Source organism: Hakea prostrata, chromosome 7 (assembly GCF_041222555.1).
Source record: "Hakea prostrata isolate BN-2017 chromosome 7, UWA_Hpros_2, whole genome shotgun sequence".
In the NCBI taxonomy this organism is placed as follows: Eukaryota; Viridiplantae; Streptophyta; class Magnoliopsida; order Proteales; family Proteaceae; genus Hakea; species Hakea prostrata.
Window position 1 is genome coordinate 39,230,850 of NC_142606.1, and position 24,726 is coordinate 39,255,575.

Here is a 24,726-nt window from a genome sequence, read left to right on the forward strand (position 1 = left end):
GCTAACCAAATAGTTAATTTTATGAACCATGACTCCATAGATTTGAAATATCTAGATTTTTGAAATATCCTGACTCAAGTAACCAAATAGGCCCTAAAAAAAACCTAAATTTCAATAAATCCAGTGAATTGAAGATGGGAGATAAAAAAAATTATGGGCAAATTGCATTGCTAAAACTTGGACGAGCTTATGAGTTATACCAAGAATTATTAACAAAAATTAGGAACCAATGATGATGGAGAAGAGGAAATCAATTACTCTAGTAAGCATAAAGTAGGGGTTTGAGTAGTCTAAGGATGAAACCAGAAAAAAAGATAATTGGAAAGCATTTCAATTTAATGTTTAAAAAAACTTTGGTGGCTTTACTACCTCAGGACTGCTGAATTGATAATGACCAACCCTTCTTAGTGAAATGGTTACTAGACTAGTAATGACCAACTTCTCTTAGGGAAGATGTCGTGGGTTTGACTGTCGCTCATGGTATATGTAATACCCCATCCCTTGTATATGAAAACTTGTAACCCAAAAATGAAGTGTAGTGGATTTTGAGTAAACCGGGTTTGTTGGTGGCAAGATTTGATTTCACCAAGGAAGAACTGAAATCCAAAATGCAGATATATATGGGAAATACAAAGAAAGTACAAACTGAATTCAAACTTGAATACGGAACCAAATAAAGACGGACCAAACCGGAACTGTGTCAAATTTGGTTTGGTTTGAGAAGCTTACCCAATGTTCATAAATAAACTGTTTTTAGGTGCCGCATCTTGAACCGAACCAGAAAACCGAACCGAACCAGAAAACATTTCGGTCAAAGTGTCTACTACAGTGTACAAGTCGGTAGCGTGTAGAGTACTAATGTCCCTGTTGCAACAAAATTTAGAATTTGGTTTCGAACTTGAAAAAAAGGAAGCTCCTTTGCATCTCACGCTCTTTCGACTCTTTCATTTTCTCTCTCTTCCTGATCTCAACTTGGTGCGGTCAATCCGAAACCCTAAGTCTGTGATTGCTACTCGAATTCGAAATTCGAACTTCTAAGCTTATAGCTTGCTTCGAATTTCACATATTCAGAAGCAATTTAGGGTTTTCGACTACTTTGGGAGCTCGTCAACGGGTGGGTTGAACTGTCAAAGCTCCAGTCTTTGAAGTTTATGTGATGGTAGAATTGCTGAGTATGAAGTCTTTAAGAGGTTCTGCTGTTTCATTTTTTGATGTAGGGTGGCTGGCCGTCAGTAGGGTTTGGAGTTTGTTACCAATTATTTGATTCTTGAAGCTTTGGTTCTCTACATTTTGGTGAGATAAGTGGGATGGAGTTCAGAGGGTTTTGAAGTGGTGGATGGATTGGTTTGTATGGTTTGAGTGAGGTATCAACAAGATGTTTTATTCGCAGTTTATATTGGCCAAGAAAGGGCCTCTTGGTACCATATGGATTGCGGCGCATTTGGAGAGGAAACTTCGAAAGAATCAGGTGGCTGATACTGATATTGGCGTCTCAGTAGGTTGGTATCCTCTGTAATTTAATATTTCAGTTTCCTGTGTTTGGTTTTGTTTTCTCATAAGAATTCAGAAGCTTGTGAAATTATCAGTCTTTTTTTTGCGTCATCCCAATATCTTAACAAGACCTGAATTAGAGTCTAAAATTATTTTTTTAGCTGGATTCTGTTAAATTCAACAATTGTGTTGTTATCAGATTTATTCAAGGTGGGATTTCACTTTCACACCCTTATCCTTGCTTATTATTCCAAAATTTGACACTTAAGTCCGTCTGGGAAATGAGCAGTGATGAGAACTGTATGGATAGTACCTGCAGAATTCAAAAGGGACATTTCTAAGTCTGAGATGCACTACACTATTGGGTTTGGAGATGTAGTATATTCAACTAAACTACTAAAGTAAGCCTAATCCATGCTATTTGAAGTGCCACATGGAGGTTTCTGGCATTTTTACTGTCAGATATCTGGTTTGACAGTTGACCAGCGTATTGGCATATACTCTTGTGTATTTCCAGTTATCCAGGCTGTGCACCTTTCATCGTTTTTAGTTTTCAAAACTTCATATTTCCGCTTGGCCGATTTCATTTGTGGTACAACTTGATATGGGGTTAAAATTTGGCAGATATTGGTCCTAGTAAAACCTTTAGGTCGGCTGCTGAGAACAATGTTACCCAAACTAATATTTGACTTTTGTATTTGGAACATTGAGAAAAAGTGATCAGTTAGTCTCAAAGCAGGTTGAATGATTTGGACATCGATATATGAAGATGGTTTCCTGATGTCCCAACTAAATTGATTTGTTAGTTTACTGATGGGTCTGTTACATGGTGACAGTAGCAATATATGTGTTGGATTTTGATGGATAGGAAAGTAATGTAGTTTTGATTTGGTTGATAAAGAGAGAGAAAATTCTAGAAACAGGAGATAACATATACAACCAATACTCAAGTAATCAGATCAGGCTGAAAGCCTGTTAGAGTTTTCCTTTTTGAGGGTATGAGCCTTGCTGAAAATCACAGGTTGATAATGGCTGGATACCTGGATCCAGAATTATGGAGGATTCCTGGTGGCACTTGGTTAGGGGTAAATCTACCATTTTAGAAGCCAGATTAATGATTAGATTATATAATTAGGAAACACAGGTAAACTTAGATGTAAGATACTAAACGAGATGAAACAGATCAGTGTAATATAACTTGACTCCGGCATTCAATCAACAAATCCTGATTCTACTTGAAGATGACTGTAAGTCTATAATAAACAGCCAAGAGAATCAGGGTTTGAAAACTGATTATGAAAGAGGTATATTACTTGAAGATTTCAGAAATTAGAGCTTGAGATTTGTTAGTCACTTTCAAAATCAGCAGTTCTGGTGAGGATATACTGAATATCACGAGAGCTAGAGGAATTATATGGACAGAACAGTACCTTGATGACCAAAAAAAGGGCACGTTTACCCTTCTCCCCACCAAAAAAAAAAGAAAAAAAGAAAAAGAAAAGAAATAATACAACACCTGGGTGTGTTAACTAGATTCACACAAATAAATCCTTGATTCTTAGGAGGCAGAACATCCTGAATTGGCATATAACCAAAAGCAAGAGCCATATTTATTAAATTTGTGTATGTTGCCGGTCCTGCTGACAAACTTATATTGAAAACTCATTAGCAGACTCAAAAACCAATGAAGACAAGCCTAACATATACTCAGTTAATAAAAAAACCAAATGCTATGTTTGCCACAACATGGATAGAAATGGAAAGGGAAGATCCTTTTTTGTACAGATTGAATCCGTTGAATGTTTCATCCCATTTGGAATGATAACAGGGATAGAGATTCTTCTGAAAAGTTTTGAATTTTCTCTTGGGAGTGGCAGAAATGTCTTGGGCCATACCGGGAAAAAGTCTTGCTATTGTGCTAAAAATGTCACTTATTCTCGAGAAATTTGTCTTGGGACTTATATGTAGAGTGAATGTCGTTATCGGTCCCATACCTTCATGTAAATCAAATATATAAAATCTTATTTTCTTTTCTTCCAGTGACAGCCAAACATCAAGACAACTTAATTTTCTATTAATTTATTTTCTTTCCCTGTATATTTCTGTCTTCTTAATAATGAAGGAAATTAAATCATAACAGTGCTGGATGTATCGAATCCTAATTTAGTGTCAATAAAACCTAATATATTAGAATAAAAAATAAAAGATAACTTAACTTATACTGTATGTCTACTGTCAACCTGTACTCTAGGCCTAGGTCTATGTAAGTGGCCTGTTACAACAAGAACACATGGGGTCAAAGGCCCAACACATAATTGACACAAGCCAGAGCTTATTTCCAATAAAATAGCCCCTTTAGGTGATTTAGCTGCATAATTTCCCTGGCTTGAAAAAATTCAAAACTGAAGTTTCGCATAGTCGAGGAATTAATTGCATGTGGTGAACTTCCATCTTGATACCATAATCAAACAACAGTAGCTCGTGGATGTTAGGAATGTGATCTTCAGGGCTTGGAGTTTCCTCCTCAAGGAGCTTCAGTGGTGTAACAATTTCTGTGTGCTTACCCTCTAAACCTATGTCAACTGTGAATTTTCACATTCATAGAGTCCTGAAATTGTAGCCTTTTTCTTTGTAATTAGAGATGCAAGCCAATTTCTTATGTTTCACTGTTTCAGCTTTTTAACTTTGATGTCTTCAAAGGAGAGTCCTTCAATATATACTTCTACCTGTTGATCTTCTGCATTTGAAGCTTTAAGAACAATACCTTCTTTCTCAACTTCAAACTCTTTTTCTTCGTGTCTTCTTTGGTTCTACCTTTGATGGTGCAAAAATGTGCTCTTACAGTATTGGTGATATTATCTAATCCGCAAATTGAACTTTATATATGGCTGCTCCAAGTTCTCTTCAGCTTCAATGTCTTTTTTGGTTCACTAGTTGAGTTGAGAGCTTTCTTTTTAGGTATTTATTTTTCGTTCAGGCCTTGTTTCATCTCCTATGTGGGTGGTCTACAATCTAAATTGAGGTTCCTTTCATAGGTTCTCCACCATTCACATGCTGCACCAAACAATTTTGTTCTAGTCAGCTTCAGCTTTCTTATTTGAAAGAGCTTGAGCTAGCCAAAATAATAATCCAAGGTTTCCAACTGTTCATGTGATATTTGTGGAGCATTTCCTGTCGTCCTTATTTGGTCTGAGATTGACCCTTTGTGTGTCATCAAACACAGTTCAGTTGCACCCTTACATCATTATAATTATTTCGTTTTTATGGTCTTCAAGTGTTGCTTGGGATGGGTAAACCCTTTGATCCGTGAAACTCTGAGCACTCTTGTTACTTGTTAGCTATGAGTAAACTTGATCTTGATAATTAGGGTGTAAGGAGAGGAAAGAGCCATAGCTAGCTAGATATGATAGCCTGAATATTGGCAGAAAGTTTTATTTATATAATTGTTTACAATTATTGGAAATAGAAACATAAAAGACTTACCATTTATTATAAATACCCATGTGACTAGAACTCCTTCCCCTTCAAGCTGGAGAATATGGATCCTTGGTTGATGCTTGAATATCAAAGATCAACATGACCAGCAGAGTCCAATTTGGTTAGATAAGTATTTGTAATAGTTAGTATCAGCAACATCACTTTCCAGATACAACACAATCATAGACACACTGACCATCATTGACTGCAACAAAGAAAGAAAGGAAATTCACAGGCACCTTCCCTGTTGTAAGGTGCGATTTCATGGTCACCCATCGGCTTTCACTAATTACACATAGCTCTGCTGCTTTCTAAGCTAATTGATTATTAGACTCGCTGTGTTACTTCTGATTGGTTTAGAAATGGCATCTGCTAAAGCTTCAATGCCCATTGACTGATCCACACATGGGGTTTTCAAAAGCTAAATCTCTTCTCTTCCCTGTGCAAGACCACCTTCAACTCATCTTCTCTGTCAACAATTACCTCAGGATAAGCAGAGATCAAATTAAACAAAGGAAAAATTGGAAAGAAGAAAGAGGTAGAGGAAGAGAAACAGAAACAGAATCTTTATTGCTATCCTGCAACAAAAAATAGTAGAAAGTGAGAGAGAGGAAAGCAAGAATTTTGCTTTCTGATTAGGGTTGGTGAAATCTTTACGCAGAAAACGAACAGAGTGTGCCTTCTGTAAAGATCCAAGATCTTAAATGAGAGCCGGTGGGGTTCTTGTTGATAATTGTGAGTGACATAACCCGGGAACTGGGCCAGTAGTAGGATCTTCCTAAGAAGCAGAAGGCAGTCTAGGGTTTGATCCTTTGCTGCCCTGGTCTGAATATCAATGAACACTTCACTCGGAACACAATAGGTTCCCTGCAGCATGGTCTAAATTGGTTTCCAACCCTTGGTTCTAGGCATAGGGAAGGTTTTAGGGTTTGACCAGGATAGAATTAGGTTTGAAATTATGAGACGACATGCTGTTTTCAATAGGACTGTAATTGCGGAAATTTCACAGCTTGGGTTTTAGTAATTTTTAGGGTTTTGAAATTCTAGGGTTTCGAGGATTAGGGTTAGGGTTAGGGTAAGGGTAGGGGTCGAAGGTAGAGGGGTGTGAGAGGTGCTTGTCCTAAACGGGTTTAGACATTTGGTTAAGGGTTAGGGAGATATAGGGGTTTTAATGAAATTAGTGTTTAAGGTTTATGTGAAGAAGATGGAGCGCAGGAAAATTCTGCTACTAAGAAAGGGGGAAGGGGGCTTTCTATGGTTTTAAAGGTAGGAGAAGAGAGATGAGAGAGGTGCGATCCTAGGTGAAAAGGGATGGCGATTTCTAGGGTTTTTCATGGGAAAGAAGAAGGGGGAGGGAGGTCTGCGATGGGGGTAGGGTGGGGAATTGAGTTGGGAATAGTTAGGAGATCGTACTTACTCGTTAGAGAGTAGGCTGATTCACTCTAGGCTGCTTTAGGGGAGTTTACAAGGGTTGCCACTGGCTTTAGAAGAAGAAGAATGAGAGAATTACAGAAACCTCAAGCACTTGATATTGTGGAGTTTCTCCTTGGAAGTTGGAAACAATGACTTCAAATATCCTTGGAATCAGTCTTCAACTTTTATTAATCCAGTCTGAATTGCTTACAAGGTGTGAGGGGCTTTTTATAGCCTCATTATGTTGAAGGAATACAACTAGGACACTCTATAAGAAACCAATTTGACTAACTTAGGGAACCTAGTTGTGCTCAACTTAGGGAATTAAAATACAACTCACCAACTTTTAAAGACTCTCAAAGTAACTAGAAAAGGAGCCTTCTAGAGAACTCCTGAACAAAGATAACTTGCAAAAACAAGCAACCAACTTCCAAAGGAGTCCTACTTGAAATTTGGATTCCAAATGGGATTACTACTTAGACAAGGGACTCTTCAATAACTTGATCGGAACAAAACCAAAATTAAAATTACAAATAGATGTAAACAGCATTCTGCACCTAACTAACTGTACTGGGCTCCAAAAGGTATACAAAATGACCAAAATACCCCTTATCAGATTCGGCCAGTCCTAGGTGCCACATGGTCTGGGGGCTGTTTTGTGCTCAAAATTTGTGGTGCCCTGTGCTTACTGACCCTGGTTACATCAGTACATCAGTGAGCATTGGGGTTTTGAGATATTCAGACATTATATATATATATATATATATATATATATAAAAAAAAAAAAAAATATAATAAAATATATATATATATATATATATATATATATATATATATATATATATATATATATATATTATGTTAATGCGCTTCTCCACGAGTCTCCTCTGTTAACCATTTTTTCCAGTTTTTTATTCAGTCCTTTTTATCTCCTCCTCCTCCAGGGCACAATCTGCAACCAATGAAGAATTAGCACCCCCTAGGCTTGAAACCGGAGGTACCTGAACTCATCTCTGTGGGCGGGCGAATGTGGTGGGGAGAGAGCCAAGGGAGTAAACCAGGATTCTCTGTTTCTTTGGTTTCTGGTCTATATTTTCTCAGGCAAAGATCTATTCATCAGATCATAAGAAGACCTAATCTGTATCGTCTCAGGCAGGGACGTCTTGATCAACTGTGGTTGTTTGCTTGCTGATTTTCATTTATTTTTATTTTATTATTTAAAAAAAATTATCTATCAAGCATAACCTTCAACCGATTGGAAGAGATGCCCACATGTTAGTTCACCTTCAGTGGTGGAGATGAGGGGGTGAATGATTTGGGTGTGATGGCTGTGTGTTAGAGAGAGCTGTAATATAGCCCAGAAAAGCAGTGGTATGGGGAGAGTTGGCTCTGGAGAGCGAGATTTAATATAGCCCAGAAAAACAGCATGTGGGGAGGATTGGTTCTGGAGAAGTGGAGAGGGTAAACTTGTTTCTTAAGCTTCTTCAGTGGTTTTGTGAAGAAGAAACATGTGGGGAGGATTGGCTCTAGAGAGGGTAAACCCTTAGTTTCCTCAGCTTCTTCATTGGTTTTGGGAAGAATTACAATTGAAGATCAAGAAGGTGCTTCATAGAATGAGTAATGGACAAAATAGTTAAATTAAGCATCAAGGTTTTGTTCAACAAATGATCAATTCAAAGTTCTCTGTCATGGACTATTGGTAAGGTTTGGAAATTAGTTAGTTTGGAAAGCTGGGGGAGGTATGCATGAATAGTGAAAACTGAGGAGTGAAAGTGGAATTACCCCTTACCTCAAGGGAGCTATTTCTAAAGTTCCCCCCAAAAAAAAAACACTCTTCCTCCGTACAAACTTGGAAGACTTAACAACATACACAAACACTGAAGGGAAAGGTCCAACCAATCTTAACTAATGATGTAATTTTATATAATGAAGGAAACTGCAATATTGGACTTATAGAACTGTAACCAAGGTGCGAAATATTGGCAAAATTTGCTGTTGTGAAATGGTGAATTTCAGAGTTATTTCGTGACTTTCGTCAAGTTTTGCTAGGAATTCACCCCCCAGTTTCAGGGGCTATTTTAGGTCATTTTGGCCTAATTGATGCCAATAAACAGATTGGGAGTGCTATTTCGGCCTAGAACGTTACTTAAACTGTTGTTCTTGATTGGCACATGCCCAGTTTTACGGTAAATATTCAGATGGCTGTAACTTTTGATCCGGGATGAGTTACGGGACCCACAGCATATCAATATAAATGGCTTTGAAAGCTTTATAGCATCCCTACTGGGGTTCACCCAGTAGGAGTTGTTTTGACTGCCAAATTTCATTGTTTAGTCGGTTTTCAGCCACTTTTAGTTTCCTAGTTAATTTTGGGTTTCTATTTTTGAGTTGTTTTAGCTCTTTATTATTTTCCTTATATTTTTAGGGTTTCTATATATATATATATATATATATATATATATATGTGTGTGTGTGTGTGTGTGTATAAATATGTCACTGGTATCCTGTAAGGAGATTCCCACTTTTGAGTAACAGATTTCAGTTTATCAGAGTTCCCAAAATTCTTTGTTCTTCCCACACGTTGCATCAATGTTGAAGATCGAAACAAAATAGAGCTAGAATGCAAGAAACAACAGAGAAAAGCTTTGGAAAACAAAGAAAATTTGAGCAGAAAATATCGCGAGAAATCGATAGATCGGCGATTTATTGCCAATTTGGTGATATATCGGCAATTTCTGGTAAATCTCGTTTCGGTCCTGTTTTTATTTCAGTACCTACCTAACCGGCAAAATATCGCCAAGTTTCGGCGATATTTCACGGATTTTTCCTACCTTGACCGTAACCCAGCCTTGGTAAAAACACTTGGATAACAATTAAAATAAATAATTAAAGAAATTTAACTAATCCCATTTGCCTACCCTCTACCTCTGGCGGCCCATTGCAATGGAACACATTGGATCAAACACTAACATACATAAATCTTTGTTTTTCTGCAGGGAACCTTTCTTCCATTCTTAGTTCCTTATAGTCGTTTACCTGTTATTGACTTATATGAAGTCCATGTAGTGTTATTTCTGTTTTGCTGTTAAATGATTTCTCTATTTACTTAAAACTCTCAACTGATGTCTATCTATTGCAGATTCCATTCTTTTCCCAGAAGTACCAATTGCACTTCGGTTATCTAGCCATCTTCTCCTTGGAGTGGTGAGGATATATTCTCGAAAGGTGAACTATCTTTTCCATGATTGCAGTGAGGCTTTGCTCAAGATAAAGCAAGCTTTTCGCTCTACTGCGGTTGATCTGCCACCGGAAGAATCTACTGCACCTTATCACTCCATTACCTTGCCAGAGACTTTTGATCTTGATGATTTCGAGCTCCCAGACAGTGCACTGTTCCAGGGGTTGGTTTTAAAACATCTAATCTAATCTTTGTTGTAAATTTATGGTCTTTCTTAGTATTACATGGTATGACAATGGAATCCAGTGGTTGCATATTCCACCATTGAAAGGTCCCATACTCCCATTGAGAATATTCTATATGAATAATTATCTAGGTGTGATGGTAGCAAAGCTGTGCATTGGTTTTAAAACCTGGTCAGTGTCAAACTGAAAAAGGGCTTTCTGATTCCGTTGGAGAATGCTAGAAAAAGCCAGGAGAAATGTAAAGAAGGAAAGAAAGCAGATTTTTTTTCTTATTATTTTTGTAAGTTTGACGGCTAGTTTGGTCTCGTGATAAAAATTGAGCCTACTAATTTGTTGAGACTATTTGTCTGAGATTTTAATTTTTTTCATTTTATGCTTTAGATTTCATGATTAACATCATTTGAGTTATATAGATGACCTTCATAGTGGAAAATGGGTTAGGTTATTGATGACCTTCAGCTTGGAATCCTTTTAATTGTTAATATTAGCTGCCACTGACTTTCATTTGTTTAGACTACAATAGGTGATGCAGTGCTAAATTGAGGAGGTTCAACTAGGGCCAACTTTCCAGGATCTTAACTCAATAGGTAAGGGTCTAGGGTTATAAAATTTTGGGAAATTTAATTGGTATAATAAGAGCATAGTTTATAAGGGTTGGATAGTTTTTGAAAGACTTAAAAGTAATGGGGGCATATAGATGGATGGGGTAAGTTCTTGAGGTACGGTTGAAAAGTTATTGGAATAGGGGAGAAATTTGGAGAAAACTTAGTAATGGTATGTAGGGAAGATCCCTAAATAGCACGACCGCTCTAATGGTTATACTGGTGCATATCTAAGCTTGAATTTTGTATTTTGTGAAGAGTACGAAAATTCAAGAAAGGGGGTAATAACCTTGGATGTTGGATGGTATTCTGATATGTACTCATGATTGGAAGAAGGGGATTGTAGGTATTGGTTATGGGATGGATTTCAAATTGATTTTAATAGTTAGTTTGGGCTGTTGATAGATTTTAGTGGCTAGAGTTTAAGGAAACGAAAATAAAAAAGAAAAATAAAGGAAATTTATGGTTGGGGAATTTAGATGTTTAGAAGATTATTGGAAGAACAATTGGGGTTGGAATAATTCAACTTATTGTAGTTAAAGATATTCCTGAAAAGCAACTTGAACATAATGGCAACTCTTGGGAAAGAAAAGAGAAGAGAAGAGAAGAGGAGAAATCAAAGAAAGGTGGCAATCCCTTAAGCACTATCAAACTGCACCAAAACTGTTATAACAAGTCATATTCATTAAACAAATCATCCCTAATTGGTGGGGGGATGCATTTCATATACATAAAAAATTCCGAATTTGACTCATAAAAAGACTTCTAATCACTCTAAAAGTTTCAATAAAGAAAATAAACTCAATTCAGAATTCAATCTAGTTATTAAGTATCCTAATCTAACTCAAACACTAAATCAAATATTGAATTTAGCACCTAAATCCCGTGTAGCATTATGAACCCTACTTTATGGGTTTATAAGTAGGGTTTATAAATTAGGCTCATTACATCAATAGACTCAAAATAAGAAGCTTAATGTCTACATAACCCACACATGGGTCAAATTAAATATTTCAAAGATCAATTGACCATTTTGGACATTCTTTACTGCATCAATAGGTGACATGAGCTATGTTCTTCAAGTTCAGTCATAGGGAGGGAGGGTATTGTTCCCTTGTTATGTAGAATAAACTTATGCTTGTGCTGAAATAAGAAACAAGGGCCAATGGCATAGAGATACAACAGCAACAGCAACAAACTGGACATACTTAGCAAATTCCATTTATTGGTTTGCTTTTTTGGGTAAGAACACTTAGATGTTAGACTACAGCAATAGGTGACGTGCTATGTTTTGCAACCGTAGGAAGGGAGGGTATCATTTCTTTGTTATGTAAACATTATGCCTACGCTGAAATAAGAAAGAAGAGCCAATGGTATGGAAATACAACAGCAACAAACTGAATGTTCTTAGTGAACCCCATGTAGTGTGGTTGGCTATATGGATCTCCCAAACAATACAGAGTAGCGGGAAACAGGGTTCTAAACAAAACAGGGAAAGAAAGATGGGAAAAAAGGGACAAGGAACAAGATGAAAAATGTAAGAAGCTAAAAAGTGAGAGAATAAAAATAAAAATAGGAAGGCTAATGAAAGATGAATGACAGTGGGATAGAAATAATGAGCGATAAATAGAGTGCAGGTTTGATTTCCAGAAATAATATTGACGGGATCCTCTATAATGATGGAGGAATGAAAGACAAGACTTCCTTATGATTCTTATTTTATATGTTGTACACAAGGTTCAGAATCTTGGTTTGTGGCTGCTTTCAGCCAGAATCTAGGATCTGATCGAGATCTCGGGAATGAAACCGGGGATTTCTTCAGCTTGTCTAGACAGGTGTGTTTTGACAACACCTGATTTATTGTATGCAGACTATTTAAAGGCTTTAGACATAATGCATGAGCTATTTCTATAAAAATCACTGAAAATGATTTATATGGTTGTGAAGTCAAGTCTACCATTATTAGTTAGAATTCATAATTCTATCCTACTAATTTAGAAACATGCGATGACAAATACTAAGAGGTTAATGTACTTTAATACAATAATGTCAACAATACAAACTAAATGATGTAAACCCTAAACTAAAGAAGCAAGAGTAATGATTTCCATTTCCACTTCGCAACACGAGCCTTAATTCCAGTCAGAGTTCCCTGGTGGATCCATCCTATGATCTAACATGTATTTTTATGTACTCTACAAAAATATTAGATTTTGGGGAAGAAAACTATTACCTTTTCTGTTTGGGTCTAGAAACCACCTTCCAAGAGCCAATAGGAGTTTCAATGCATGTTGACATTTTCTGTAAATACCAAGAGTTGATGTTGAGTTGTAGAGGAGGTGTCTAAACAGATATGAAACCAGGCAAAATCTCTTGAATCTCATTGGCACTAGTGACTTTAATTCACTTTGATGTTAGTTTCAATCATCTTTGTTTGGGTTTGTCGAACCAACTTGAAATGAGATGGGTGACTTTTTTTTTACCCTGGAGTTTCATCTACGAAACATAGGTATGGTCAAAATTTTGGTTGCTTTCGTCTGACACTTGTACCTTAATTATATACCCCTTGAATCATATTCTGTTGATATTTAAAAAAAAGGTACTTGAATTACCTTCAAAATCACTTGCTGAATAATTGAATTAGTAACAATTTTGATTGAATTTGGTTGGATGGTACAGATGAAATTGAATGTGCTCTACTGTATCTTAGATGATTAATTATTCAACCTACTATTTAACATCTATTTATTTATTTATTTTTAAATTTTGATAGTCTTCCTTTTCTATTTAGAATCAGCATTACTTAAGCTGTTTCTCTCATACCTGCAGTAATTATGTTGATCATCATGTCAGTACGAGGGAGCAGATTACACTTCAAGATACCATGGATGGGGTGGTCTATTCCACCTCTCAGTTTGGCTTGGATGGTTAGTATTTGCTTTGGGATGGTACAACCTGACATTTAGTGGATTGACATTGTTGTTTGCAGCACCTGCTAAAATTTCACATTTTGCATGTTTCTTTTTGATTAGAGCGATTTGGTGATGGTGATGCTTCTCAGATTGGCTTAGATCTTGATGAGGTAATTCTTATAGCTTTGGTTTGTACCATCGATCACTGATCATACACATTTAAGTTTTGCTTTACCTACATGCATGTACACATGTGGTCTTGAGGTCCAGTTTTAGTTTATCTACCTGGTTTGTGATTGATTTCCCTGTCCATTTTTAAGAATGGATGATCTGATGTGGTCAATTGCGACCTTTTGTAACAGAATCAGCTTATTTGTAGATGATGTCCTTGATCAAACTTGAACAATTCTTAAAACCATGATGTAACCCTAGCCACAAGGATTCTCTGAATCGCTTTGAACTATATAAAGTTTGCACTGAAATGATTATATGTTTATATGGTATGGATATGGTTTTGCGCACCATACCTGCTCCACCTCCAACTCTTTAGTAAGAAAACTCAGGCAGAAAACTAAAAATAGAAGGAAATTAGAATTCATATTAGAAAATAGATGTTAGACCAGCCAAAATTGATTCAATCTTTGATCAATGCTTGTATGATGGAGGACAATTGCTGAAAATCTCAACACTTGATGTCTGAAATAATGAATATGAAGGTGGACGAAAAATGGAAGGGGGCCCCCAAAGGGGGGGGGGGGGGGCGCGGGGGGGGCCCCCCGGGGGGGGCGCGGGGGGGGGAAAAAAAAAAAAAAAGAAAAAAAAAAAAAGAGGGGGGGGGGGGGGGCCGGCCCCCCCCCCCCCCCCCCCACCGCCCCCGCCGGTGGTGTTGTGGTGTGCAAAACCGCGCAACACCACCACCACTTTTTTTTCCTCCACTGCTGTTTGGTTTGGGGGGGGGGGGGGGGGGGGGGGGGGGCGGGCGCGCGGAAAAAAAAAAAAAAAATAAAAAAAGATGGCTCTTTGTTGGGGGGGGGAGGGGGGAGCAAAAAAAAAAAAAAAAAAAAAAAAAAAAAAAAAAAAAAAAAAAAAAAAAAAAAAAAAAAAAAAAAAACAACAAGAAATAACCTTTTCCCAACTAAATGGGGTCGGCTACATGGATGCTTGCCCTCAATCGGTGCTGTTCAAGGCCAGGCTAGATACAAGGCCTAAGCTATACATATCCTTCACCACTCTCCAAGGTTATCTAGGTCTACCCCTAGCTCTTCTAGTTCCTTCAATATGGATTATATCACTCTCCGAACAGAGCATTTATAGGTCTCCGTTGAACGTGGGTGCCACCTCAAACGACTTTCTCTAAGCTTATCACTTATAGGAGCAACTCCCAGGACCAACTCTAATATGATCGTTTCTTATCTTATCCATCCTAGTTTTGCCACTCATCCATCTTAGCATCCTCATTTCGCACACCGAGTTTATCTATATGATTCTTCTAACAGCCCAACACTCGCACCGTACATCATAGCTGGTGGACAACGGTCCTATAAAATTTTCCTTTAAGCTTTAATGGAATACGCCGATCACATAAGACCCCGGATGCACCTCTCCACTTCATCCACCTATTTTAATTCTTTGGGAAACCTCATCTTCTAAATCACCTCTTTTACTTATGATTGAACCTAGGTACCTAAAACAATCACTCGAGGAATCTCTTTATCGTCAAGTATCACCACTTCATCATCCGCCCGATCATGACTAAAGTTACAAACTAGATATTACATGTTCGATCTACTAAGTTTAAAGCCTTTTGATTCCAAAGCTACTCTCCATGATTCTAATTTGGTATTAATCCCCACTGGGTCTCATCAATCAACACAATATCATCCAAAAAGCATACACCAGGGGGCCTCATCTTGAATGTCTTTGGTTAATTCATCCATTACCGGTGCAAATAGATATGGGCTTAAAGTTGACCCTTGATGTAGCCCAAGTATCGGGAATTCATTACTTTGTCCCCCCGTTCTAACACTAGTCACCGAACCATCATACATATCCTTAACTATATCTACATATTTACTTGCAACACTTCTTTTCTCTAGTACTTGCCAAATTAACGCTCTAGGGACTCTATCATAAGCTTTTTCTAGATCAATAAATACCATATGAAGGTCTTTCCTACATTCTCTATACCTTTCCATAAGTCTCCTAATTAAGTAAATAGCCTCCGTTGTAGATCTTCCCGGCATAAACCCAAATTGGTTCTCCGTAACTATAGTTAAGTGTCTCAGCGGGTTATCAATTAGTCTCTCCCATAATGGCACGTATGGCTCATCAATTTAATGCCTCTATAGTTATTACAACTTTGAATATCTCCTTTATTTTTGTAAATTGGAACCACAACACTTCTCCTCCAATCATCGGCATTTTCCCCGTGCTCATAATCTTATTAAACAACTTAGTCAACCAAACTAGTCCATGGGTTCCTAAGCTCTTCCATACTTCAATTGGGATTTCATCGGGACCTTGTGTCTTGCTGAGTTTCATCCTCCTTAAAGCTTCTTTTACTTGGACATCGAAATTCTACGAATATAAGTTCGGACACCAGTGCCTTGGTGAAAAGTGTAATCGTCCGAACCATAAGTGCTTGAAGAATGCTCATTTAGTAAACTAGAGAAATAGGTTTCCCATCTTTTCTTAATATCCTCCTCACAAACTAATACTTTACCATCTCCATTTTAATACATCTAACATGGTCAAGATCTCTACTCTTCCTATCCCTCATCTTAGCTATCTTATAAATAGATTTTCCCCTTCCTTTGTGCCCAACTTATTGTATAACTCTTCATACTTCCTTCCTTGCTTTCCCGCAATTTTCTTAGCTTCATTTCTATCTAACCTATACCTTTGAAGATCCTCAACATCCTTAGTTCTTTGCCATGTCTTAAAACTAGCTTTTTTATTCCTAATGGCAGCTTGAACCTCACTATCCCACCACCACGCTCTCTATAAGAATGGATCTTTCCTTTTGATTCACCTAGAACATCTTTAGCCACTTTCTTAATACACATAGCCATCTCATTCCACATTGCATTGGTATCCCCTTTAAAATCCCATTTTCCTTGTTTGACTACTTCATTAACGAAGGATTTAGAGTACTCTCCTTTCAAATTCCACCATCTTATTCTGGGATAGTTTACCTTGGACCTTTTATATGTTCTTGGGACTAAGCACATATCCAAGACCACAAGTCTATGTTGTGCGATTAAGCTTTCCCCGGTATCACCTTGCAATCCTTGCACAACAATCTATCAGTCCTTCTAGTTAGGAAGAAATCTATTTGGCTTCTATGCTGTCCACTTTTGAAAGTAATTAAATGCTCATCTCTCTTTTTGAAGTAAGTATTTATAATAGATAGATCAAAAGCAGTAGCAAAATCCAAAATTGAAATCCCCTCGTCATTCCTTTCTCCAAAACCATAACCTCCATGAACACTCTCATATCCTCTTTGATCTTTTCCAATATGTCCATTTAAATCACCTCCTATGATAATCTTTTCTCCTTGACGAATTCCTTGCAGTAATCCACCCATATTTTCCCAAAATTCTAGCTTTAGACTTTCATCTAGTCCTACTTGAGGTGCATATGCACAAATTATATTTCTGAACTCTTTCTCCATTACAAGCTTGATAGCAATAATCCTATCACCCACTCTTTTAACATCCACCACATCATTTTTTAAATCTTTATCCACTATTATACCCACTCCATTTTTATTTGTTTTCTCCCCAGTATACCAAAGTTTAAAGTCATCCAACTCTTTGGCTTTTTACCCCTCCATCTAGTCTCTTGAATGCAAGCTACATTAATCCTTCTTCTCCTCATAACATCTATCAATTCTAAGCTCTTACCAGTTAGAGATCCTATGTTCCAAGATGCCAATCTAATCCTACGCTTATGCTTATGGACTAGCTTCTTTACCCGACTGTCCACGGGGGAATCTATTATCACCATCGGGGCGATGGACGAGGGGACGCCCTAGCTAACCCTTGCCCACTTATCACTACACCGGGCCATAGTGTAGCGGTGCTTCTTTTGTGGGGAACGCCCTAGCATAGCTTTTATCATATAAGGTCGAATCATGAAAAAGGTTTGGCTAGATTTTTCCGGTGGGCTGCCGATGACGCACCAGTGCTGTGCATCATTCCTCAGTGAACAGCGTTAGAATTATTGACAAAGAAAGGTGAAAATGCTGGTCTTATTGGCAAACTGGTTTTGTGCTACTATCTATCATTTGTGGGGAGAAGGAATTTCAAAATTTTCAGAGATCAAACCAGAATTAGAGAACAAGTGGTGGCAACAGTAGTTCACGATGTTGAAGCTAGATGTGAGGGAAGACAGTCGGTAGGAGAACATGCTGAAGCTGCTTTGCTCCTAGTTGAAAATGGAGGGTAACAGTGAAATGGATGACCTGATCCCTGAGGCCTATTCTTGGCTTAGGCCCAATATGAATATGGTTGCACTGCATTTTGATGGAGGATTGTAGAAAGCAATTGCATCATATGGTGGAGTAATTAGAGAGGAGAATGGTAATCCAATCATGTCTTTTGCAGGAAAGGGAAGGACTTGTTGGTTTGGGACAAAGGAGTTTTGCATTTTGTAGGGAAAGGATTGCTGGAGGTACCAGTTTGATCAGATTATAAGCCTGTGGTAGATATCCTACAGGGAAGTCGCCAAGGTCCATGGAAGATGGAAGGAATAAAAGGAAAAAGACTACACCATTTAACCTTTTTGAGATATAAAGAATCCTGCACTTGTAGAGGGAGCAAAATCAACCAGCTGATTTTATGACGAGAGTGCAAGTGTTGGATTCAGATGTGATATGGTCATATGGAACCCTATGGAGTTTCTTTTGGAACTAGGGGACATGATTAGGAAGGATGCTGACTTCCAGATTTATTATAGATTGCAAGGGGGAGTCAGGTTTTGTGTGGGATAAGGGTAAGAACTAAGAAGGGTATGTCCTCTGTGATTGGTTTCCTTACCCTTCCTCAACCCCCCGGGGGGGGGTCTGATGAATACCTTTTTTTGTGATGATCTTTTCATTACTAATACAATTTTACTTTATTAAAAAAAAAGTACCTGCAGGGTTTTTTAGCTAAACATTAATTGTGTGTTGTGCTTAGCCTCTCATTCTGGTTCTGTGCATGTGTTTATGATTAAAGAACTTATTAATATGTCTCTCTTATTTAGTTCCTTGACAATTGTTTCCATTGCTGGCTTGGTCAAAATCAGGACTTGTTTTTAGACAAGGCTATAGCATCTCAGCCTGCCGAAGATTTGTTGGCTACAGAGAAGTAATGTCTCTTTTCCCTTTTCTAGTTCTAAACTTTTACTTTGTTATTCAAATAGCGAAGGGTGGGCCTTGATGCAATGGTAAGGGTTTCTCATTGCTATGTAGCAATAATGAAAGGGGGGGGTTGTAAGGCTGTGTCAGTTATGACCTCTCCTGCAGTGGTGGGAGCCATGTGCACAGGGTACCCGCCTTTGTTCAATTACTTCGATTTCTGATAGGAATTGTTCTTTCAACCTCATATTCATTTCTATTACTTGTCTCATTTTTATTTTTCTATACATGCAGTGTGGATCCTCAGCCATGTGGTGAACCCATGACCCCATTCGCTGGAATGGAGGTTGATGATGATGAGGATCATGCTGAGAGGACAGCCCAAATTCCAGAAGTCATGTTTCCTGATGGTAGTGGCAACCATATTGGTTTGAATGCCCAAGAGCTGAAGATGGATGATGGATCTGCCATTCATAGTGCTGGTATTGAAACCCCAAACTTAAGTGCTGAGGGCTTTCAACATGAACAGATGGAGGGCCAGTCTACAAATCCTGCAACGAATATGGTCGACTGTATTCTTTCCCCATCTACCACAGCATTAGCAGAAAATGCGATCCTTGCTAATTTTGAAATGGATCCTAACAAGGTGGCTTCATCATGCCAGCCTAAAGACTGCAGTTCGATAAATTTAGTGGTGACTGGGGAACTGGATGAGTCTTCTAAAGAACTGGATGTTCATATTGGAAAAACAAGCAATGCATTAGAATGCTCTTTGCTTAATGGTGAGAATTCTGGGGCTGATATCGTTTGCAGGCCGACTGGGGAAAATGAGTCTCTTATGGGTGGCGTGCAGGCCATCCATCTAAAACAAGGGAATTCTACGGCTGATGCAGGAAGTATGTACCTAGGAACATCTGATATTTCTTGTTTTGTGTCATCACCTACTTCAGTTCTTGGTGAACAACCTAAAGCTGTTTCTTCTGTTTTGGAATGTTCAGACAGAAGTGCAGCTGTGATGGATGGTCTGGAAGGGACTGTAAGTAATAGTGGGTTGGCTGTTCCTGTGGCTGTTCAAGAAGATGTCGAAGGTATGGCCACTCAGATAGTTGCTGTTGACACAACTGAAGCACTTCCTGCTTGTTCTCATGAGGCTTCCATGTTGGAGGAAGCCTGTAGTGGACCAACTTGTATTAATGGAAGTTTTCCTTATAAGGTGAATTCTGAGCCAGAAGATTCCAATAGGGGCAATCTTGTCGAGGATTGTTTTGAGTCATGTTCCCATGGCCATGATTTGCAGCCTAGTGCTGATTTTCTTTGTGGAACAGCAGTTGGACATGAGCTTGATCAAGTTGAAGATAATGCTTCTACGCAGCCACAAGATTCCAATATTGTGATTGCATGTGACTCCAGCAAAAAAACTCTTGCTTGCAGCCATGTACTGCGACCATGCAATTCCCAGTCTGACCAACATGGTGTAACACCTTTCCTAGATGGTAGTTCAGATGGTGTAACACCATTCTCTGAAGGAGGTGGGATGTGCTTAACCAAGACATCGGAAATGGAGGAGAGGGCACAGGCTTCTGCACCTTCAGCTGATATTCTAGGTTTGGAAAGCTACAAACATTATTTTGCTGCATAGTTAACTGCAATTTATTGTTTTCATTTTTTAATACTTTCCAGGTGAAGGATGTGATGATGCTGCTACAGAACTATTTCGGCCTGAAGAAGCTCAGGCACTAGGCAAGGCAGATGTCAGTTTTGACTTGCCTGCACCTGAAACGTTGCTTTCAGACCCAGCACCAGCTGAATTACCAGCTGAGGTAATGGTTGAACAAACTTCAGATAAAGAGAATCCGACAGAAGTAGGTAGGGATTGGTCGAAATTTGTTTCTGGTAAAAGGCGTCGTTCAATGGAAAGCACTCCAGTTCTGCATTCAGCTGAGCTTTCAGGGTTTCCCCAATCGAGAAATGTGGATACTATTCCAGATGATAATGATTTATTGTCATCCATTTTAGGTATGAGAGTGGTTCTTGGGCTAGAAGTGGAGAAATCATTTTGTCTAATTAATAATGATAATAATGACAATAATGATTATTATTATTATTTTTGCTGTAATTTTTCTTTCTTTCTTTTTTTAGGTTTGCTTGACTATGGTATTATGTAGTATTTCTGTGTATGCCATTGGAATAGCATGCATTTATGATCAAGGCCATGACTTAGCCGAATTTCCTTGTGTTTCAGTTGGAAGGAGGTCGTTAGCTTTGAAAGTGAGACCTAGTCCGCCACCTGAAGTGCCATCATCAAAACGCCAACGAGTGGCTGTCCGTTCCCATACCCCTAAGAGGAAGGTGCTTGTGGATGATACCATGGTCTTGCATGGCGAGTATGTCCCACATCTTTCTTGGGTCGTTTCATATTGTTCTTCTGTTTCTATGCTCTCACGTTTTTCCTAGTTTCTTTGTGAGCTTTAGCTCAGCCTTATTGCTGCAGCTTCACAGAACACAAGTCTTTGGCCTTTTACTTCTCACAACATGAACTTTAGCGTTTTTAGCCTTTAAGACCTTCAAGATGCAAGCACGACATTTAAATCTTGTGTTCTTTGGCCTGTTCCATTATTTTTAGTGATTGTTTCTTTTTTTCCTCATGAGTTCTAGATGGAATGCTGTTCTTCATTCTTTCCCATGGCACATAGTGCTTACTAGTGAATCTGGACAGTTCCTTTGTTTTTCATGCAAGTCAAAGTGCTAGAAACTTTACATCTTTAATGTTGTGTATCCAATTTGTAGTCTTTGTTTTCATTCTGCAATTGAATGGTCTCCTCTGAGGCAGTAAAAAAATATTGGGCGTTGCATGCAGAAGATGATACCACTGCCTTTGTTTGCTTGGTGTATTCTGTTATTTTGATGCACTTGGTTTCTGAAAGTTGAACTAAAATGAATTTTGCTTGTTTATATAAACACCCATATATTTGCATGTTGATTCCTATACCAATTTCCCTCCCCTTTAAACAGTACAATACGGCAGCAATTGATAAGTACTGAGGACATACGTCGTATACAAAGGAAAGCTCCTTGTACCCGTCCTGAAATTTGGATGATTCAAAAGCAATTGGTCGAAGACGAAATCTTCAATGAAACCATTTTCACTGGTAAGTTTGGCTTTTTGACTATCATTACTAAGATTATTCATGGGTTGAGTAATAATGGATTGTTTGTCCTTCATTGGAGACAGCAGCTTCTTGGTTAATGATCATGATATTGATCCTTTATTTTCCCCTCTCTTTCTCTTTCACATGTAAAAGTTGTTTATGAGGATTACATAATTCTTTGCATTTTGGTTACAGTTTTACTTCCTTTGATTAGTCTCCAGCTGATTGACCCAAGTAATCTGAATCGCCAAGGCTGCGAGTTGTTTGTGCCTATAAAAGGATTAGTTGACCAGTTCATTATGATATTGATATAACCAGGATTGGCAACCATAAGGCGGTGATACTTTGGCCCAAATTCAGCCCACAAGCATGCGGCACCAAGAGCTGGCCAAATTATCTAAGGGGTATTTTTTTTTTTTCATTTTACCACCCCCTTGAGGCCAGAGTTGTCTAGGTAGTTTCCCCATGCTGTTAGAAGTTAGAATCTACTTTTGTTTTTCAAATTGAGTTTGTAGTTTGAGCCCTGATGTGTTTAGGAGTCCAAGAAGGAAATTCATTCTCAATTGGACTTCTTTTTTGAGCAGGAAGTTAACTTGTGCAACTCCCTTGTTATGAGTTCTAATTGGAACTTCAGTTATAGTTGCTGAGTATAATTTTAGTTTTAGAAGAAATTCTATTTCAAATTGAATTCCTAAGCAGTCTTCTATTTGTTTATTGAGTCCTATTTTAAATTGTCATGTAAGGCTATAAATAAGCCATCTCAGTTTTAACAATTTAGAATTGATGGTATTAATAAAGCAGACTGAGTTTGGAGATAAGGTGTCTAGTGGGATCCCAGGAGGATCCCCGCGATTTCAGAAGCTTTTCAATTCTGCAAATTCCAGCAGTTCTCATATTCTAAGCCCGTGGCAGCTTTAGAACTTCTAGAATTCTGCAGTGCAAGTCTCCCATAACCAGTAACGTCCCAGCCCTCTTCCCTATCCCATTCCACCCTCCCAACCCTTGCTCAACCCTCCCCCTTCCTCCCCTAGCTTGCAGCATCTCCAAACCCTAGTTTTCTTTGATTCCCAGCCCTTACCCCCATCACAGATCCCTTCCCGTAGGACCCTATGGTTGAGTCCCTTCCATCCCTAGATCCTTCCCTCCATCCCTTTTATTCTCCAGCTTGCCATTCTTCTATTCTCTCCTTTTTCACTCGCAGCAGATTCTGGAAATTCCTGAATCCTTAAAAGTTCTGTAAAAACCTAAACCTTACTTAGGTTTCCATCCATATCCCTTCAGCCCAGCCCCATTTTAACCTAGGAGCATCACCCCCATCCTCTATCCTACCTTCTACTTTAATCCTAACCCTAAGCCCAACCCTAGAAACCCTGGAATTGCAAAATCCTAGAATCACTAACAAGCATGAAATTCCCCCTGATGGAAACCCTAATTTGGTCCCCAAGGTCCAACCAATATGACTCAACTAGGGATTGGCCAAACCCCTTTAGGGGCATTCCCCATTTTCGTTAATTATTTTAATTTCAGAAATTTAATTTTAATTTTGGAGTCCAATCTGTTTTTAATTCTTTGTGTGAGTCAGTTAAGTGAGTTCTAGTGCCACTCTACTTTAAATTAAGATTCCTTGTGGATAATTAGGTCTTTTATTGCAAGTTAAATTCTTTAACTTGTGGCTGTTATTTTCTTAGTTGCAAGGGGTATCCTTGTGTATAAAGGAAACCCCAGTTGAGTTAACCTTTATTTCCCAGTTACAGTCTTAAGTCTTTCCCTGTTTGTGTAAGGCTATAAAGAGCCCAACCCACTAATTGTAAAGGCATGTTGAATTGAATACAAGAATCTTTGACGGACTTGAGTTGTGGCCTTCTTGGGATGCCCACAACAGGTATTTTGAGATCATCTTCTTCAAGCTTCTTTAAGTTCGTACACTTTCTACAACAAATACCAGCAATCTTTTTCCATCTCCAAGTAAGTGAACATCATCCCCAACCTGATCCCTAGCCTTTCCTCTTCTTCTCCCATCCATCACACCCTTTCTTTTTATTTATTTTCTTGAGTTTTTGGACTTTTCTTGAGACCCAAATTTCAAGGTCAGATCTACACCAATCTAACTGTTAAATATGTCATAATTTGGAGCCTCATCCTCCCAACTCTAAGGACCTTAGAGCCTAATTTGACCCATTCTGACCGATGGATTTCAAGGTATAATTATTTTCTTGAATTTTCATACTTCCCAAGATTTCTAAAGCAAGAACCTTAATACCTCTGAATTTAGCCATCCAAATTCCACCAAACTTGGGAAATCACCTTCCTATATTATTACCTACATTCCTTCCAAGTTTCAGCCCATATTGACACCTACAACCACAGTTTTTCATTGCCAGGAATTTATCCCATATCTTCCATGGGATGGGTTTGCATATGTTCTTGATTATAAAACATTAACTTAACTGATCCCTTAGGAAAATTTTTCTTAACAAACTCTATAACAAAGGAACCCAATATCCTCTAAATTTCTAATCATAGTCCTTTCCTAACCCTAGAAATATTGCCATAGGTTTATATTATTTGGCCTAAAATTTATTGCTTCCCATCTTAGGTATTGCTTGGTAATAAAACCCCTAATTTCTTCCAAATTTCCATTAGAATCCCATAAAATTGCTGGTTCTCAGAGAGGATCCTGGAGTGACCCTAGAATTCGGGTCACATCAACTAACTTGAAGAATAAAATCTGCAAATTAGAATTCTGTTAGGACAGAATATTTTTCCTTCAATTTCAGACCTAAAGCTACCCTGGCGAAATCCTAAAACCCTTCCCCAATTAACCCTACACTTACCTAATCATAACTCGAAGGTTTGAAACTCAATAATCAGCCATAAGTGCAGGGTATTTAGTGCATTGTTAGCTGATGTCCACTGTG

At 38.2% G+C, this 24,726-nt stretch overlaps 1 protein-coding gene across 3 annotated transcripts in view; it reads left to right on the top strand.

The window, feature by feature from the left end:
• Positions 1-880: 880 nt before the first annotated feature.
• Positions 881-24,726, top strand: part of SYN4 (sister chromatid cohesion 1 protein 4) — a 41,901-nt gene continuing 18,055 nt past the window's right edge. Inside the window, exons 1-10 of one of the 3 annotated variants that reach the window (XM_089161878.1) lie at positions 881-1,499; positions 9,521-9,782; positions 13,236-13,333; positions 13,439-13,488; positions 18,608-18,669; positions 18,954-19,555; positions 19,658-20,263; positions 20,340-20,675; positions 20,902-21,043; positions 21,672-21,808. In XM_089161878.1, coding sequence (XP_089018004.1) covers positions 1,376-1,499; positions 9,521-9,782; positions 13,236-13,333; positions 13,439-13,488; positions 18,608-18,669; positions 18,954-19,555; positions 19,658-20,263; positions 20,340-20,675; positions 20,902-21,043; positions 21,672-21,808 — 2,419 coding nt within the window. In that variant the 5' untranslated portion in view covers positions 881-1,375. Of the gene's footprint in view, positions 1,500-9,520; positions 9,783-13,235; positions 13,334-13,438; positions 13,489-18,607; positions 18,670-18,953; positions 20,264-20,339; positions 20,676-20,901; positions 21,044-21,671; positions 21,809-24,726 lie in introns of all 3 variants that reach the window. The other 2 variants (XM_089161877.1, XM_089161876.1) reach the window with 2 other exon arrangements.